Source organism: Cucumis melo, chromosome 3 (genome assembly GCF_025177605.1).
Source record: "Cucumis melo cultivar AY chromosome 3, USDA_Cmelo_AY_1.0, whole genome shotgun sequence".
NCBI classification, from domain to species: Eukaryota; Viridiplantae; Streptophyta; class Magnoliopsida; order Cucurbitales; family Cucurbitaceae; genus Cucumis; species Cucumis melo.
In genome coordinates this window covers 2,114,182-2,134,130 of record NC_066859.1, presented here as the reverse complement: position 1 = coordinate 2,134,130, position 19,949 = coordinate 2,114,182, and the positions used below count along the sequence as shown (strand labels likewise).

Here is a 19,949-nt window from a genome sequence, read left to right as displayed (position 1 = left end):
TTCTATAAGGTTTTGCATTTGTTCCAATTGTGAAGTCAGCATCTCTGATGTCTTTCTCTATTCTTCAATTGCTCGTTTAGCTTCATCAAGTTCAACTCGTTGCTGCTTAATCATAACCTGTTGCAATTCGTATTCCCTGGCTTGCGAAAACATGGTCGAAGAACTGCTAGAACTGGCCGTCTTGCAGGACTTGGACTTAGGTCCCCAACCAAGACCTTTTGAGTAGCCTGATTGTCTATTCAAAATGTCTCACATATCTCGTTCCTAGAGAGTGGCTGAGAACCCTCTGGATATGCTGGGACTAGAGTTCCAGCATTTGATTTTGCAACAAATTTCATAATTAAGTTAGTAAGACACAAATAAAAGGACATAATAAGACAGAAGTATTGCTTGAACTTACATACGCATCCTCAGTGGCCTGCAAAAGGAACGTGTCATCTTGAACGTGTGTTTGATTGAATAACTTTACATTGTCAACTGGCTGACCTCGTTGCTTAACGAGCTCATGTTGTCGTTGTAGAAACGATTTGGACCAGCTGCTATGATTGTAAGGTTGCTTTTGTCTAGCAACTTTGTTCGTCTGTGATTGCTCCTACATTAATTTTTTATTTTTATTTTTTGTACATATAAAAAGTTAAATGAAATAACCATAATAATATCTAAGGCTCACCTGAAATGCACGACTCATGTAGTGATCGTAGCGAAAGTGCCAATCTTCCATACATTCCACCAATAGTGTGGTAGGTTGGCACATGCTTGTTCATGGTCGCTGTACTTTTTGAAACGTCTATGGCAATTACCCTTGAACTCCTTGAAAGAAGTGAGCATTTGATGCTTAACAAATCTATTCATTGCTTAATCGTTGAAATCAAGCACAAAATGACGCTACACATTACAAAACACCACACATTAGCTTGGTTACTTAAGTATGTTTCAAATGAAAACTGAATTGTATATTGTACGTATCTGTAGATCGCCCTTGACAACCTTAATGTATTCTCTCCCAACATCAGTCCACCTAAGGCAGTGGATTGGAAATGTATGCCTTACATACACGTCAATGACCTAGCTGAACCGAACAACATGTAGAGATGTGGGCTTCTCCGCTCTAGGGACTATGGACATGGAAATCCAACCATTGGCATGGACGTACCTTTCCAACTCCAAGAGTCGAGACTACTGACGTCTTCTAGGAGTCGAAGAGGGTTGATTAGTTTCTGCTAAATAAAATAACAAATCATATGAGAAACAAGTTAAAATAATTATGAGCAAATGTACCGAGAGACTCACTTGAATTGTCGCCCACTGAGGATGACCCTCCCGCAGTTTTTAATTCCTCACCAAACTCAAGGAACATCTGATCTATCTCCTCGAAATCGCTCGGGAAAGATGACATAGTACCTATGGAAATAGAGAAACAAACATTGATTAAGCAAATAAGAATACCTACTAAAATTGAAAATTTAAATTAATCAAATATGTGGATACATGTTTGTCACTATCATTCATCGTCGCTTGATCTGCTTTAATGTGACAATTATTCATCACCATTGTCTATGAAGTCGTTAGTGATATGGCGCACAACCGGTCTCTCAATGACTGTAGGATCAATATCAGGCCTACAGAGAGTGTCATCCTCAATGTGTTCATCGACTCGATGGCTGACAACGATTTCGAGTACATTTAGTTGATCATTCTCAATATCATCCACTTTGCACAAGTCCCATATACGCTTATTATGAACCACTTGGACAACTTTCCAATTAGTAGCTTTTCTTGGTTGTATAGGTAAAATAATTGATGTGTTTGCATCGCAAGAATGATCGATTCCTTGGTGAACAAAAAACGGGATGTGTTAATAGCTTTGTACCCTAATTCCACACGTGTCCTTTGGCTTTTGTTGCTGTCAGTGTCATACCATCGACACTTAAATAGCCAAACACTTCTTTCCATCAATATTTGAACGTACAACACTTCATCTAGAACACCGTAGAAATTGTGTCTCATGCAATTATATAACCTTAAATCCATTTGACAATGATTATATACATTCATGTTCAAATAGGTTAGTGCGTATATGTCAGTTGTCAAATGCGTGCACGCTATATACCTGATTTCGAAACCATTCAGGAAATGCTCGTTGATGTCTTTTGTACAAATCAATAGCGTTTTGAGCTTGCCAATGTATTAACCTCAAGTATTTTCTGACGGTGATGATTTTGAGTTTGTATAACAACAATGTATAACAAATACTCAACAACTATACCTAAGATATACGAAGGTAACACATTGAGGATGCCACTATATGCAGGTCTGATGTTGATCGTACAGTTGTTGAAAGATCGGTTATGTGTCATATTGTTGACGACTTTATAGACAATGGTGATGAACAATTGTCACATCAAAGCGGATCAAGCAACCACGAATGATAGTGACGAATCACGTATCCACATATTTGATTAGTTTATATTTCCAATATGATTAGATATTTGTATTTGCTTAATCAATATTTGTTTCTATGTCCATAGGTACTATGTCATCATTCCCGTGCGGTTTCGAGGAGATAGATGCGCTATTTCTCAAGTTCGACGACAACTTAAACACTACGGGAGGGTTGTCCTCATTTGGCGATAATTCAGGTGAGTCTCTCAGTACTTTAACTCATAATTATTTTAACTTGTTTATCATATGATTTGTTGTTTTATTCAGCAGAAACTACTCAATCCTCTCCGACTTCTAGGAGACGTAAGCAGTCTCGACTTTTAAAGTTGGAGAGGTACGTCCATACCAATGGTAGGATTTCCATGTCTATTATCCTCTGAAGCGGAGAAACGAATATTTTCACACATTGTTCGGTTCAACCAGACCATTGGTGTGTGTGTGAGGCTAGTTTGCTGCTTTAGGTGCGCTGATGTTGGGAGAGAATATATCGAGGTCGTCAAGGACGATGTACAAGTACATGCAGTACACAATTCATTTTCATTCGAAACATACTTAAGTAACCAAGCTATTGTATGGTGTTTTGTAATGTGTAGCATCATTTTTTGCTTGATTTCAATGATCAAGCAATGAATAGATTTGTTAAGCATCAAATGCTCACCTCTTTTAAGGAGTTCAGAGACAACTATCATAGACATTACAAAAAGTACAACGACCCTAAACAGGCACGTGTCAACCCACCACACATATTGGTGGGACGTATGGAAGATTGACACTTCTTATGCGATCACTCACGAGTCATGCATTTCAGGTGAGACTTATATATTGTAATGGTTATTTCATTTAACTTTTTGTATGTATAAAATAAATAATTATTTTTTTATTGAAAGTAGAGACAAAGAACACACAAATTTACGTAGAAACTCGAGTATCAAGAGAAAAACCACGATATTTTTTTATTTATTATTTTCTGATAATAATACAATAAGTATAAAAGGGAATAAATAGAAAAGTACAAAGAGATAAAAAAAAAAAAGAAATACTATTTAGGGCAAATCTCCCAATGGGCTAAGCCTACTAATTCTAACACTCCCCCTCAAGTTGGGACGTAAATATCAATGAGGCCCAACTTGCTAACACAAAAATCAAAGTTTGGTCTGAGAAGCCCCTTGGTGAGGATATCAGCAACTTGTCAGCTCGAAGGGATGTACGGAATGCATATGCTCCCACTGTCAAGTCTTTATTTGATGAAATTTCAATCAATCTCAAAATGTTTAGTTTTATCGTGTTGAATTGGGTTGTTAAAAATACTAATTGTGGCTCTATTATCACAAAAGAGCTTCAATGGAGTCTCACATTCCTAATGAAGATCAGACAGGACTTTTTGGAGCCAAATTTCCTTCATATCCCCAAACTCATAGCTCTATATTTATCCTCAGCACTGTTCTTGGCCACAACACTTTGCTTCTTACTCCTCCAAGTTACAAGATTGCCCTAAACAAAGGTACAATAATTGGAGGTAGACTTTCTATCAACAACAAATCCTCCTTAGTCTGAGTCAATATATGCCTCATTGGTTTTTTCTATCTGTCTTTCTAAACATCAACCATTTACCTTTTCTCAGTGCAATAGGAAAATCAAGAGAAGGATCATACTTGCTAGTATTTCTAGAATGATTTGACTTAGTTTCGTTTTCAGTATGTTTACCAATAACCTCGTTCTTATCAATCATATCCTCTTTGTCGATAATGACCCCATCAATACTACCTTGCTCACCCATATCTTCCAGAATAGTTGTCTTGAACCTATCATTCTCACCTGTCTTACTATTGGTATGTGAATAAGTTGAATTCGTCTCAAAGCAGTCATTCTCACTCATTCTGTTAGTACTATGTGAGTTAATGGAATCAGTTATAGTTTGATCTCTTATTGGTTCAGAATCTTGAACTCAAGTTGTCTGAACAATAAGAGACTCAACTCCCTTTATGAGATTCCTACTATAGTAGGTTTTCCAAGGAACTTGATTTGTGGGTAGGATTGTACTGTGAGAGCTAAAGTCAGGTAAGGTAACGACAGTAGGACAAGTAGACTCTAAGGGAAGCATATAGTTAGACTGTTCTCTCATACTTCCCCCTGAAGTAGGCTAACGGGAAAAAAAAAAGGATGATCTTTAATAAAGGTGACATCCATGGTGATGAAAAACTTACGTGAAGATGGATGGAAGCATTTATAGCCTCGTTGGTGCAGAGGATATCCAACAAACACGCAAGCCTGAGCCCTATGGTGAATTTAGTTTGGTTAGGACCATGGCTATGAACATAGGTAGTGCATCCGAACACCCGAATGGAAAAAGGGATGAGGCCCATAGAGGGATATGATTCTTTGAGGTAATCTAATGGTGTCTGGAAGTGAAGGACACGAGAGAGCATGCGATTGATGAGATGAGCAACAGTGAGAATGACATCACCTTAGAGATAAGAAGGAAGAGAAGTTGACAACATAAAGGAACGGGTAACTTCCAAAAGATGATGTTTTTTTCATTTAGAAACCCCATTTATTTTTTTGAAGGGTGTAAGCACAGGAACTTTGGTGAATAATTCCTTTAGAGGATAAGAACTCATTAAGAGAATGGTTTTGAAACTCACGACCATTATCAGTTCGCAAGATTGCAATCTTTGTATTGAACTATGTTTCTATGGTCTGATAGAAGTCCCAAAATGTGAAGTTAACTTCGAATTTGTCAGAGATCAGGAAAATCCAAGTAAGACGAGTATGACCATCTATAAAGGTCACAAACCATCATTTTTTAGAGGAGGTAGTGACCTTGGATGCTTCCCAAACATCACTATGGATAAGAGTAAAAGGTCGGATTGGTTTCGAGGAAAACAAGACTCAATGTTTATGTATACATCACAAGCTAAGGAAGATACATCAACTTTAGTAAAGAGATGAGGAAATAGGTATTTCATATATTTAAAGTTTGGATGGCCTAAACAAAAATGCCATAGCATAAGATCTTTTTCAGAAGTGGAAAAGTAGGAGATAAAGACTCGTCTATGAAATGCTACTAAAGGGGCATCATCATCAAGCAAGTAAAGACCCCTTATTGTGTCAGGCAGTGCCAATCATCCTCCCCGAGCTCAGGTCCTGAAAAGAAACAGAATCAGGTAAGAATGTTGTTTTGCAGTTTAATTCATGAGTAATCTTGCTAATCGATAAAAGAATATATGAAATTTGTGGCGTATGCAACTCATTGTGTAATGAGAGCCCATTAAAAAGAGAAATCTGTCCTTTTTCGGCAATGAGAGCTAAGAAGCCATCAACAATTCTTATATTCTCATTTCCAACACATGGAATGTAGGACACAAAGTGTTTAGAGGAACCGGTTAAATGCTCTGTGGCACTAGAGTCTAAGATCCAAGTATTCTTACTAACAAAGACACAAATGTGTGTTGGAAATGAATAAGGTTGGATACCTTATTTTGGGAACACTATGGATGCGGCCCGCTATGTAGTTAGTACAAACGATGTGATCCTAAATCGTTCATGTAGAGACATGGAAGTGGGGGCATCCTATGTAAAGAGTTTACATAAGACTGGAACTATAAATAGCCACTTTTAAGTTATAACACTGTTGACTATATAAACTTGCCTATTTTGTTTATTGATGACCTAGGTAACGTAATCTTAATCCTTAGCTAACTACGAAAATTTATTCACATGAAATTATCCTTAGATTTGCATAGGTAGAGCAGTTTAACGACACTGGCCCAGTAAGCCTTCCATTTCAAAGTTAAGATTGGGTGGATAGCTAGGGACATAGGGTGCAAGACAGAATTCACTCTTACTCGCTTTAAGGTTAGTAGATAGGTTGTTCCCTTAAGGATTGAATCCAAGTCTTGAACAAGGGACCCCACCCTCTCATTGGCCCGAGAGGGATTCGATTTATAGGTTGGACCTTAAACCAATTGTTCAATAGTGGATCAGTGGGACTTAAGGAACAAGATCTAGTCTCGGGGGTAAAACGATATTTTGTTCCAACTGAGATTACGAACAAGTTGTGAAGGATTAACTTACTGATCATGTTATATCAGATGGGCAAAAATATATCTATAGTGAAGGGAGTGCAACTATAGGACTTTAATGGAATGACCCGTTAGTTAACGAATGTTGATTAGCTCGATCTAAAAGGGTTTAGCCAGTTAATCTTGAATCGTTGGAGCCTGTAATCTATAGGTCCATTAGATTCCCCTGCTAGCTCATATGCAATTAACTTAGAACAACATGTTAGAATAATTCAAATTGTTCGAATTAGGTAAAGAGAGAGAAATCGACGAATATATGTGATATTCCCGTCAGTTATCAGTTTTAGAAAGATCTTTATATTTAAATGTGATTTAAATACTACAAATATGAATACATGTTCATATTTGGAAGCTCAAAATTGATGGAAATGGTCAAAGTTGTAAAAAATCAAAATGTTGACTTTTGACTTTGAAAAGTCAAACTTTGACCGGCTTTATATTCAAATGTGATTTAAATTTCAGAAAAAATAAATGCGAATTCATGCTGGAAGGCCAAAATTAGTCAAAATGGACAAAATGGTAAAAAGTCAAAATGTTGACTTTTGACTTTGACTCGAATGATCAAATGACCATGTTGCCCCTTGACCAAAGTTAGTGGGAAAATCCAACATTTTGTTAGATAATGCCCAACACATTTCCGATGGGTTTAGTCATGCGTCGGACGTTCCTCTTTAAATACTATATTTAAATCTGTAAAATGAGGGAAATGGAGACCGATAACGCAGGAGACGAATGAAGGGTTTAAAGGTCGAAAGAGGAAGAAGAAGGTCCACCGTCGCTCGTCGTCCATAGTTCGTTGCTTGTTGTTGCCGTTGACGCTTGTGAATTGTCTTCCGTGACTCGCTGGTAAGTGTTTTTTTTCTTTGTTTTGGTTTGAGTTTGAGGAAAAAAAATACTAAATAGGTATGCTTTTGTGATTGTCAAGGTCTTCTCTTTTTTATTTTTCTCCTTGTCATCGCCTTCCATCCCTGTCCTTCTATCGTTGTCGTCGTCCGCCCCTCGCCGATAAGTCTTTGATTTTAATTTCTTTTTATTTTGGTTTGAGGTTGAGAAAAAATATTAAATATGTGTGTTAGTCTTTGTTATTGTTGTTAATTTTATTGTTATTGTTCCTGAAGGTATATTTATTCCTTCTTTCTCATGCTAAGATCTGATTAGATCATTCTGGGTTTCTTCTAATTTTGCTATTTTTCCATTCGTTTTCTTCTAATTTTCCATTCTGGATTTTTTCTAGACTGCAATATTTTTTTAAAAAAATAGATGATCTCCCGACTTATTTTTCTCGACTTCAATCTCGATACGAATTTATGCTTCAGGAAATCCTTTCCTGACACTTTTTCATATATCTCCTAACGCTCTTGTGTGTCAGAAAATCTCCAATATTTTCTTGTAGTGTCTAATTAAATTATATACAAGTACATATTTAATTCCCTCCCTCTTCATTAAATACGATATTTTCCAACAATTAATTATATATAAATATATACATCTCATTGTTACTTTTCTATTCACATTTTTATATTACCTTTTTATATATATATATATATATATGATCTTCCTATTCAACTTATTTAACATCCCTTCTATCCTAAATAAACCAACTTATAACTTAAACAATTCAAGATAATTAAATTAAAAGTTACCTTAAATATGAGATGTTAAAAACTTCTAGCAACCGATTTCCAATAATTGTTGTTTGATTAACCTCTAACCACCTCTCCAGTGTCTACTTTCTAGCAATCGCTACTGGTCAGCATCTAGCAACTTCTTTTCTAGTAACCATTATCCCGATCCCCCAACTATCGATGATCGTTTTTTTGTGGTTGTCAACCAACTTTTGGCAATCGTTGTCGCCTCGTCGCTAGTCACCTCTTACCACCTTCTCCAACAACTTTTTTTCAAGGATTTTTTAAAAAATATAACAAATCGGTAAAATATTTAAATTGTATAAAATAATTTTGAAAACTAAAAAAACCCACAGGCCTACAATGAAAAATACCAAAAACTCTAGTCAACACGCAATTAGTCGACCATACGTGCGTGTGTAATTCTTCTTCTAAACGATCATGATGTGTGATCGTGTAAGAAATAATACACGATCGTGTAATCGTGTAGGTAGTATCAACGGGATTGTGTAGTTCGTTTTAACGATGGGAAAATGCTTCAAATATAAAGAATTGTGTTGACCATGATACACGATCGTGTTGATTAGGTAAGCGATTGTTTAGATAATATATATCAAAGTGATATTTAAGAAATCTGGAAGATGAGAAGTTGAATCAAAATAGAAGAAAGAAAATTTGGAAGAAGAGTTGAAGAAATTTGAAAGAGAAGATGAATATATCGTAAAAAAGAAGGAAAAAGAGAAGTGACTCGTTCGCAATATAAGAACAAATATGAAATTTTTGGCGTTTTGTTACATTTATGAAAATTAACCTTTTTCGAATGTTTATTAATGCCCAACTTTTATATAAAAACATTTTTTTAAAACAAATAAAAAACTATATATATATATATATTAATTATAATTAATTACTTAAAATTTTCAATATAAGTTATAATTTGATAATTCTAAAATCAGCTTTTGAACAAAGCATAGATTTAATCGTTGATAAATCAATTTTTCAGAATAAGTGGCACATAAATCTCTTTCAAAATCATTATTTTAACTATCACTCTGATCAACTCAGATATTAAAGGTAATAATTTTTTTTAAGTCAAATAATCAAAATTAATTTAACTATGCTTGCTATATCATATATAATTAGCTTTTCTATACAAACCAGCCTACTATTTTTATGAGATTATAGTCGATCACATTATCCAAAAAGTTAATCTTTTTTCAAAAAAAGAAAAAGAAAACCCAAAATTAATCCTCAATTGTTATATCATTAATTAGTCAATCTACATCTAAATCATGTTTGATTACGAAAAATACAGTAATTACTCTCAATATCAAAAGTAAATCAGTCATATTGTCAATTTTAGTTTTAAGAAAAGGTTGTTTCTATTAGTAACAATTCATTTTTATGCGTTTTCTCTTCCGTATTTCATACACAAAATATGTATGTTAGAGATGCTCAACTAATTATTTTATATCCACTTTTCCAGAAAGTATTTTTTGATCTTCAAAACTTTTTATAAAAAGTATTGGGGTTTATAGGAATCTTTGGTTATATATTTTTTTAAAAAAGGAAATAAATTCTATATATTATAAAATGTTTGGTTATACTACATTATAAGTGATTCTTACTTAGATAATCAATAAAGTGATACCTAAAAAATGATTGGATATCAATACATAGTTATTTAATTTTAATGTGATCTTTGTTGTTAGTTGTTGATGCCAAAATTCGTACGAGAAAGTGCACTTTTTTTATCTTCACATTACAACAATGGTTAATTTTATAATTTGAGCAAAAACTTGACTTGCAAGATAAAAATATCTACATATCGGTATGATATCCTTGTCAACACAAACTCATATGCTAAAAGCGAAAAAAGTATACATGTTTGTATAACAAGTAGAAAGTTTGAGTATAATAAGGATGAATTTACTTTTCTCGAAGTTTTATCATTTATTTATAATAATTGTTGGTCTAATCGTCTTTTGTTTGGGGCTATTTGGGAGTCCATAATGGAATGAACTTGTAATATAATTTAATTTGAACCTCGTGTTTGGATTATATTAAACATTTTGCAACCGATTTATAGATATGTACTTGTAAAATATATTTGTATTTGTCGAGTCCGCATCATGAACAAGTGTTAAAATTTTGAAAAAGTATGTGTAGAGTTCAAAGGTGAAACAAAAAATTAATAAAGAAAAAATTATTGCCTACTAAGTTACAAAAACTGCACCCAAATGATCATAACTCAGTTATATATACTCTACAACAGAAGTACATATTTCTAATCTAACTCAATCCAAAGTCCAACCCTTCTAATACACAATTAGTATCAACATAGCTCAACTTTATGCATCCAAACACGAATAATTATTATATAACCATATAAATAATTGTTGTCCATATAAAATTATTATTAATTAAACTCAACCAAACTTTTGTCATTGAAAACAAAAAATTGATTGGAAGATAAACAACAGGCAGTCATTAAAAAAATATGGCCTGGTTCCAATTTCTGAAAAGGTTCCTAGGAGTACATTTTTTCTTTATTAAATAAATTCTAAAAGCCTTTTTTGATTAATTAATAATGTTCTCAAAACAGTTCTTTCAAAAAGTGCTTTCAAAAATCCTACCTAAGAAAGTAATTTAAAATCACTATTACTGGAAAAACAATTCCTCAATATTAATATTACTATACTCCAATTATATTCATGATACAAGACAATTAATATGCAATATTCTATTTCTTCGTTAAATTATCGATTTCAAAATTAGAAGTTTGATTCGTTCACTCTTTGTAATGTATGAAACACTAAATTTTTAATTTTATCTTATAAACTATACACCAAATAATATTTTTGTGGAGTTCCAGTTTAACGTGTATAGGTGATTGACCAACCTATTATTGTTTTTTCTTTTTAGAATTCACAAGTTTATCAAACATACTCAAAAAAGTTGCTATTCGTTGAATAAAAAGTTATATTTTATGTGTGATAGACTTGTAAGTTTTAAATAATGTAACATCAGTACGATTCCAAAATACTTAGATAACAAATATAATTATGTAAACAAATATTTATAAATATGAAATATAATGATATAGCCAGAATATTCAAAGTAATTTAAAAAAATGAGTTATTGTTTTCGAATATAACTAAATAAATTAAAATATTTGTAAATATAATAAAATGTCATTGTCTTTCGGTGATAAGAAATCCATTGATAGACTCGATTTTACTATTATTTGAAAATATTTCTACTACTTTTCCATTTAAAACAATTAGTACAAAACCTTAAACTGCATGTGAAAAACTAATATAGGAATAGACATCTATGAAGTTGGAGACTCAATGATCCCCGTATTTCCATATCACAATGTGACCGACAATTTTTTTTACATCATTATAAGAGAAAAATACCTTAATATCAGTTCTTAAATAATCATCAAACACGGAATTGAACACATGACCTTCCGAATTAACATTATTCTTCAATACTATCTTAAATCGTTAATCGAGCCAAAAAACCCTAAGCACTTGAGCAATTATATAACAACCGTGAATATAAGGTTAGAAAGAGTCTTCACAAATAGATTAAAAACTTTGAGAGTGAAAGTTTTTCAGTTTTACGTACAATACACCTCTTGTGGATCAAAATAGTCTTATCAATTTAAAGTAAAAGAAAAATCTGAAAATAATAATACATTGTCCTATATACATATAGAGACAGGAAAATGTGGTTCATGTTGCTCCAAAGTTCACCATATTTATGTATCTTACAATTTTCTCTTTTATTTGTGAATTTATGTAGTGCAACTTGACCTATTATATAGAATATATAGAAGTAGTAAATAATTTATAGTATATGTTTCATATTTTTTGTTTGCATTGAGCGATCATTCCATCCAAGTGTATCTGTTGGTTACTTGGTGACGACCCAAAATGCACATGCACACTCTACTACACCGTACCCCTCCTTTATTACATATTTAATCTTCTATTTTATTTACACTTTCATACTCCCATACTCCCATTTTACCTGCAAAAAATCATTCATATAAGGTCAGTTTCATGTTCAACATCATTTTTATATAAACACAACTACATTAAGTCTTGTATTGTTACTATGAAACCATATATCTAAATTTTTACCCTACATCCTTTTTCGAGTACGTTTGAATGATGCATCCATCTTTATGTATCTTTTTTTTATCACTCATATTAACATACAATTAAAATGTTTCACTGAAGAAATAAGAATAAGTTGTCGCTAGGAATTAATGTGATTGGATAATTCAACGAGATGCATGAAGATATATATACAAAAGAAATTTTTATATAGCTTGTACACATCTAGCTAGGTAGGTGATCGGTTACTACTGACTCTTCCATTATTATATTGTTAGAAATAAAAATAAAAATAATAATAATAACAACAAGAATAATAAGATAAATATGTTTCAAATTTATATCTTCATTTGTACCGGATATGAATGATTGTTAAAGGTAAGGGTAGGAAAACAAATATATGAATGATTTGATTGAAAATAAGGTTTTATGTGTGGAACCCCATTTATATATTTATATATAGTTAATTAAGAGAGAATTAATTTATTAATTAAGAGGATTATACGAAGGGAGGTAAATTTATTAGTTTAGCCCTCATTTTAAATAGGATATGGATATGTACCTACTATTCTAGTAGTGTTTTAAAAATTTTGGGGTATAGTATATAAAATATATAAATAGTCGTAATAAAATTCTACTTTTAATTAACAGCTTTATTTAATTTGATGCTTTTATTTTAAATTAATTAATTAATTGATTGATTGATTGATGGATGGATGGATTGATTTTGAAATTGTTTGGTGCAATGGTGCCAAAGAATTAAAAAGAACATTAATGTCCCTATCATTATGTTAGAATGAAGTAGAGTTTTAGTTTGTCAAGTAAAAGAAAGAAAGAAATAAAAATGGAACCTGAAATTGAAACATGAAGTGAAGTGTGATGGATCAATCAAAATCTTCTTGAAGCAAAGGAGCCAAAGTGAGAGCAGCTTTGACGTCTAATTTCCATGCAAATCCTCCACCGTCCATTCTCCACGCATCGCACGGCACAACTCTCGAGTCCTTCTCCATTTCCGTACCTCTTTTGAACTGCAGCTTTATTTGGCACGTAAATACTCTTCTCATATTTGGTAATTTGGGTTTTGATATTAACCATACACTTACTTCTGCCGGTGACTCACAGTCACCCTCACAGTCACCCTTCCCTCCCTCCTCCTCCTTCTTCATCTTACTCTTATTATCGTTATTATTCCTCTGCCTTTGCCACACCATCCTCTTAAATGCCTTGTTTAACCACTCTACTCTATTCATACCGTCCGATACAAACCCTGGACACGTGTCCTTCTCTAAATTCTTTATCCTCTCCTCGTCCGTACATCCTATCTCTCCCTCTCTCAGTTCTAGATCCATGCATGCGTCTGTCACGCATTCTACCGTCACCCACAATTCCACCCCCACCCCACCTTTTGGATCTGATACTAATCTCATCTCTTTCTCCATCATCCTTCTCCCCGTTTCTGTTTTATTCTCAGATCCACCGCCCCCGCCGATGACCGGCAGTAGTTGTAGTGTCGTCACGGCGGTTTGATCGTGATCCATCAACTCTCCGTCCTCGGTTGTACTGTTGTTGTGGTTGTTTCGTGTAGTAGTTTTCTTTTTTCTGTTATATCTTCTAACCCTAACGTACTTCCTTTTCGTTCTTCCTTTGGAAATCGATGAGTTGTTGTTCTTACTGTCTAACGACGATGGAATAGATCCGCCGGGGAGTGGCTTGGGAGCAATCGGTCGGAATCTCATCATTATCGGATTTATAATCGGCTTACAATTACTTCCACCAGTACAAGATCCGATCAACCGCCGTGTCGACGCTGCATCACCACCATCCATAACGAACAAAACAAAACCGGTTTCCAAAATCCTAATTAAGAAGAGGTGGCGTTTTCGTTTCCATTTTCGGAGAGAGGGAGAGAGAGAAAGTCATGAAGATGATCATAGAGATTAGAAAGATAGAAGAAAGAAACAGCAAAACAAAAGCGCAAAAGGAAAAAAAAAAAAAAAAAAAAAGAAAAAAGAAAAGAAGAAAAGAAGAAAAGAAGAAAGAAGGACACGTGGCCCTAGGGCTAGGTAACGGAAATAGTGACGCGACGTTAATTGGTTGAATTATGTTTTATAGAGAGTGGGGCCCTGGGGAGAAGGAAAGATGCAAAATCTGGTAGTAATTGGATTCTGTTTTGGGAGTGGGGACCACGGTTGGACCAATAAGAAGTGGGGGAGTGTCAAGCACTGCCGAAAGGTGGGGCACACGTGGCTGGTCTTAGGGGAAGCGTAATGTTCCGTGAGGCGTGAAGTGGGGAGCCTCTCTTTTTCTCATTTTTGTTTATTTTATTTGGTAGGTTCGAGAACGGTAACACGTGGTATTTTGTTATTAGATAGGTGAAACTAAAGTTATAACCGATTGCGTTCCTCCACACCACTGATGGAGCGTGTGGCATACGGGGAGATGAGATATTTGTGGAGGGAGGCGCGTGAGATTAAGTGGGTGGAGAGGGGGATTGAGAGATGAGGACGCGTGGAGGGTGGGATTGAAAGGAGGATCTAAAGGAAAGATTTAGGAAGAGATGAGAGGTTGGAGAAAAATTGAGAGATGGGATTGGTCCTTCACACACAGCCATGTGCTTATTGGCGATGCTATGATAGTGAAACCTTACTAATCCTTTTTTCTTTTGGGGGGAATAGAAAGCTTGCTAACCAAACTTTCCACTTTATTCCTTGCCAAATTATTTTCAAACTTTCTTTCCTTACTAATCATAACTGTTAAATTTCATTTACAACACCTAATCCTATCCCTAATTTTGTCTTAACTTTATTTTTCTGCTCACAAATTTTTAGTTTGTTGACTTTTCAAAACTTATCGTTTAATCTTTGATATAGTTTTGTTTTGTAATCTAAAACAAAATGATTTAGTTTATTTACAAATATAGCGAAATGTTATTGGTTATCGGTGGCATAAGGAAGGAGGGAAAAGTTATATCTTTTTTTTTTTTTTTTAATTTTGGGAAACGTGAGCCTTACTCATTTTATAGAAATAAATAATAATAATAATAATAATAAATTTATTCTTTTTTATTTCATTTTCCTTTAAAAGAAAAAAATATGTAATACTTAGATTAATTTACATAAATGTGAAAATAACTAAAAATATTTACAGCTCGTTTAACAAAAAAAACAAAAGTCCATGAAGCCTGTAAAATATTTTCATAAGTTTCAAATTTGCCCTTGTGTCACTTCTCTTTTTTCTTCTTTCTTTGTGATTTCTTCTATTCCAGATTTTTTCATCACCTTTTACAGATTGTCTTTCTTCAATACGATTTATTATTCTATTTAAATCTTCTATTTCTTCTTCATCATTTTTGGAAAGATTCTTTGAAGCTATTTTACGATTGTTTCAATATTCTTCTTCATCTTCCTCATATTCAAGATATATTTGTGCACTTATTGCACTAAGGTATGGTATTTTAGGACCAAGTAATTCTTCATTATCTCCTCGAGGTTAAAAGATATCATTTTTCACATCTAGTGATCGAACCACCATTGGAATGTTCAATGGGTATGCTTTGTCTATGTAGAATCTTTTTAAAATATTTTTTGTATATGTCGATTGATGAATAAAAATTTCATCGGTTAAATGCTCGATTGCAAGTTAAGATAAAATTTTGTTTTGCCAAGATCTTTCATCCCAAATTCTTTTTTGAGATATTCTATAATAGTAAATCATGACTGTGATTTCTTAATAAAAACACATGGACAAATTAGATTATTTTGATAACATTCTTTTAATAAATATTCACTTAAGCTATTATACCATATCCGTCTTGATTGTTTCAATTCGTATAATGATATTTGCAATTTAATTGAACATAATTCTCTAGAGTTTGAATTATATGATTTAAGTATCTTAAATCCTTCAGGGATTTTCACATAGATTTCACTTTCCAAATACCCATACAGGTACGTTGTAACTATATCCATAAGATGCATATGAAGATTTTCACAAACAGCCAGATTAATTAAATATCTTAATGTAATAGCATCCACCACATGAGAATATGTTTCCTTCTAATCAATGCCCAGTCTTTGAGAAAATTCTTGTACAACAAGTCGAGCTTCTAATGACCTAATTTTTTTCATTTCTTTTACGCACAAATACCCATTTAAATCTCACAAATTTTTCATCTTTAGGTGTAGGAACTACAGGTCCAAAAACTTCACGTTTCGTAAGTGAGTTCAATTATGCTTCAATGGCTTCTTTCCACTTAGGTATTACAACATTTGTCAACAGACTTAGGTTCATAATCATCATTTTCATTGATGATATTATGTGCAACATTATACACAAAAATGTTGTTTATAACTATATCAGTTCTATTCCATCTTTTTCCTGTCATGGTACAATTTATCGAGATCTCATTGTAATCTCCATATACTTGAGTCTCTTCAACATTTTTATCATTAGTCGTGTACAAAACTTTTTGAATGTTCCTATTGTCAATTAAGTTATTTCGACTATTGATCATTTTTCTTTTTCAAGGATTTTTATCTTTTGAACCTATTGGTCTACCACGTTTTTGGAGCAATAACGCTGATTCATTAATTGTAGCAACTTGTTGAGATGAGATTTTGATTCTAGATTGAGCATTTACAGTTGGAATATATGACTTGGAAAAGTTGGAAAAGTTGTCTCATTAAAATGACAATCAACAAATGGTGCAATAAATACATCCCCGTTAGGGGTTCAAATAAGCTAATTGTACTGGGGAGTACTTATGATAAGATGTTTGTCTTATGCGTAGAAGTGATGTTGCATGCAGAATAACATGGTCTCATACAAATAATGGAAGTGTTGCTCTCATAAGTAATTGTCTAGTAATCAATTGTAAATGTTTGATAAATGATTCTGCCAAACCATATATTTTGTGTATGAACATGAGCTACAGGATGTTCAATATTTATCCCAATTGACATGAAATAATTATTAAATATTTGGGATGTAAACTCACCAACATTATAAAGTCTAATATTTTTTATTGTATAATCAGGAAAATGTGTTCTTAATTTGATTATTTGAGCTAAGTAATCTTGCAAATGCAAGGTTTCAACTTGATAATAAACACGTATGCACTACAAGAAATTGCATTTTTTAGTGGCGCACCAAAAACGTCAGTAATACACAAAAGCACATCGCTAAAAGTTTTAGCGACGCAACAATTACACATTGCAAAAGATATATGTTTAGTGACATTTCCGTGTTACTAAAAATTTACTTTTAGTAACATATGTTATGTCACCATTGATCTTTTATAGTGAAGTATGACACTCGCCACTAAAGGTGATGTTTTAGTGACAAATAATGCTAATGCTAAAGGTTAATTTAGGACCATTACAAATATTTTTTGCGACGTAGTGTAGTGCACCACTAAAAGTTCCTATAGTTTTTTTTTAAGAAAAAAAACAATACTTTTGCAATGTTATTGAAAATACAAGTAAAAGTATTTTATTATATAAAAAATAATAATATTCAATTTATTATATAAACCTGTTATAAAATGTCAAATATAATAATTAAGAACTATCACTAGGCAACATGCAATAACACTAACTTTATGACAAGAAATATATGTCAAAAAAACTTCAATAATTTCATAAATAGTTCAAGCAATGTCGACCTAAGTTATAAGAGTTACATCAAATAAATGGATGTCCAAAGTTAGTTCCAAAGCTATAACCATAAAGTTACATCAAGAAAGTCCATGTCTTAGAATTCCTACAAGTGCAACAAAAAGTTATAACAAAAAATTCCTACAAGTCTTGAAATTCCTGAAGATTCTATATGCGTGTTAACAAAACAAACTAATAATACCTTTAAAATCATTGATAGATCAACCTAAGGTGGCCTTATCTTCACATATAAGACTCAACAATTTTTCTTTTTGTACTTTACTTGAGTCAACATTCTAATACAAACATCATCATCTACAAAACTTAAGGCTTCACATTGAACATAGAAAACACAACCAGCAAGCAACAAAAAATTCACAAATCAGTTCTACACAAAAGCCAAACAATAATACATACGGAAAATTTTGATTTAAGAAACACATCAAGTTGTTGAGTGTTTGTGTTTGTTGCAAAGCACAACATTATGGTATATTAGAGCAAGATAAGGTTGGTGAACTGTCCACCATCCAAATTGTAGGCAACTTATTCGTAAAAAGAACCAAACAAATAAAAGATACCAAACCAGAACATTCATTCATCACTTTTCCTTCTTAAAGAATCAAAGCAAAACTTGTTTGTTTATGTAGGGGCTAGTGTTAGCTCATCGTTCGTCTGACAAAACACGAGGAGGTTCCTCCTTTCACAAAAATGAGTTTATGTTCAAAACAAGATTTGGAAGAGAAGATACAAACTGATAACGCATGCTATTCAAACCAATTGTATTCAACATAAGATCTATTCATTACACTTACATATCTAATCGACACTAAGAAGTACAAGCCTTATCCTCCCTTCAGCAGCTTTGCTAATCAAATTTATCGATAAAGAAGGCATGGTTCAAAGAGCTACAACAAACAAGAAGTTAGAATTGAGTTAAGGTAATAATAATCGATCATAATAAGTTTGGAATGTTAGCATTTCCATAACTTAAGCCCTCTACAAATAGCCATGTTTAAAGAAAAGCTAGTAATTGGAGAAAATGTATAAACAAGCAAAGAATTGCTACTTGTGTAAAATGGGTAACAGAGTTCGAAGTCTATAATTGCTATAGTCACTTATACTTGACATAAAAGGGACTGTTTCAATACAAGAATACAGAGCTTTAAGAGCTTTTATCAGTGTGAGTACAATACTAAATGATACAAAAGGGTGGGTTGAAGTTGAACAAAAAAAAAAAAAAAACTACAACTACAGAGAAGAGCATGAGAATGACACAGAACACAAACTCCAGAATCAAGAATTCAATAAGTTATTTGTATAAGCTCAAATTCAGATGGTAATAAAGCGAAGAACAAAAGATTCATTAAAAAAGATATATATAAACAGACCAATGTGTAAAAAACAAAAGATTAATTTGTAGTATAAACATGGTAAGAAAGCGAGAACAAAAGGAGAAAGTAAACTTGAAGGAATATATATTTAATAAATTCTTTAATGAAAAGTTCGAGGGAAATCGAAAGAAAGGAAAGTTTGATGGAAATCAAAACAAAGGGGGAAAATTTGAAAGTTTTAGCAACATTTAAGTTTGTTCTTAAAACTATTTAATTTTTAGTGACGTTATTGTTGTGTGTTACTAATTCTTTTAGTGACCCGGATTAAAAACGTGTCGCTAATAATAATCTTTTGTGACATATTCTTTTTGCATTGTTATAAACGAACTTTTATTGACAAAAATTACTTGCGTCACTAAATCTTTGTCTCGAAATAGTAAATTTCTTGTAGTGATGTGACCATCTACTTGATGCGTCAATTAAAACCATGAAGTATCTAAATGGTCCACAGTGGATTAATTGGGTTCACATATGTCACAATGAATTCTTTCAAAAAATGTACGTGACTCAACTCCCACTTTGGCTGTGATGGCCTAATAATCAATTTTCTTTTAGAGCAAGCAACACATGATAATTCATTGGATTGAAGAATATTCGGGTTCTTTATAAATGTCCATGAGAATTT

General features: G+C 32.9%; 1 protein-coding gene across 1 annotated transcript; it reads right to left on the bottom strand.

The window, feature by feature from the left end:
• Positions 1-11,795: 11,795 nt before the first annotated feature.
• LOC103485503 (uncharacterized) lies at positions 11,796-16,117 on the bottom strand. Its single transcript, XM_008443147.3, has 2 exons — positions 13,131-16,117; positions 11,796-12,190 (listed from the first exon to the last, which is right to left on the bottom strand). The coding sequence occupies exon 1, from the start codon at positions 14,103-14,105 to the stop codon at positions 13,164-13,166; it is 942 nt and encodes a 313-aa protein (XP_008441369.2). The 5' UTR covers positions 14,106-16,117; the 3' UTR covers positions 11,796-12,190; positions 13,131-13,163.
• Positions 16,118-19,949: the final 3,832 nt, after the last annotated feature.

Coding starts and splice junctions, on each gene's coding strand:
- LOC103485503 (XM_008443147.3), bottom strand. CDS start 14,105: ATGGATGGTGGTGATGCAGCGTCGACACGGCGGTTGATCGGATCTTGT.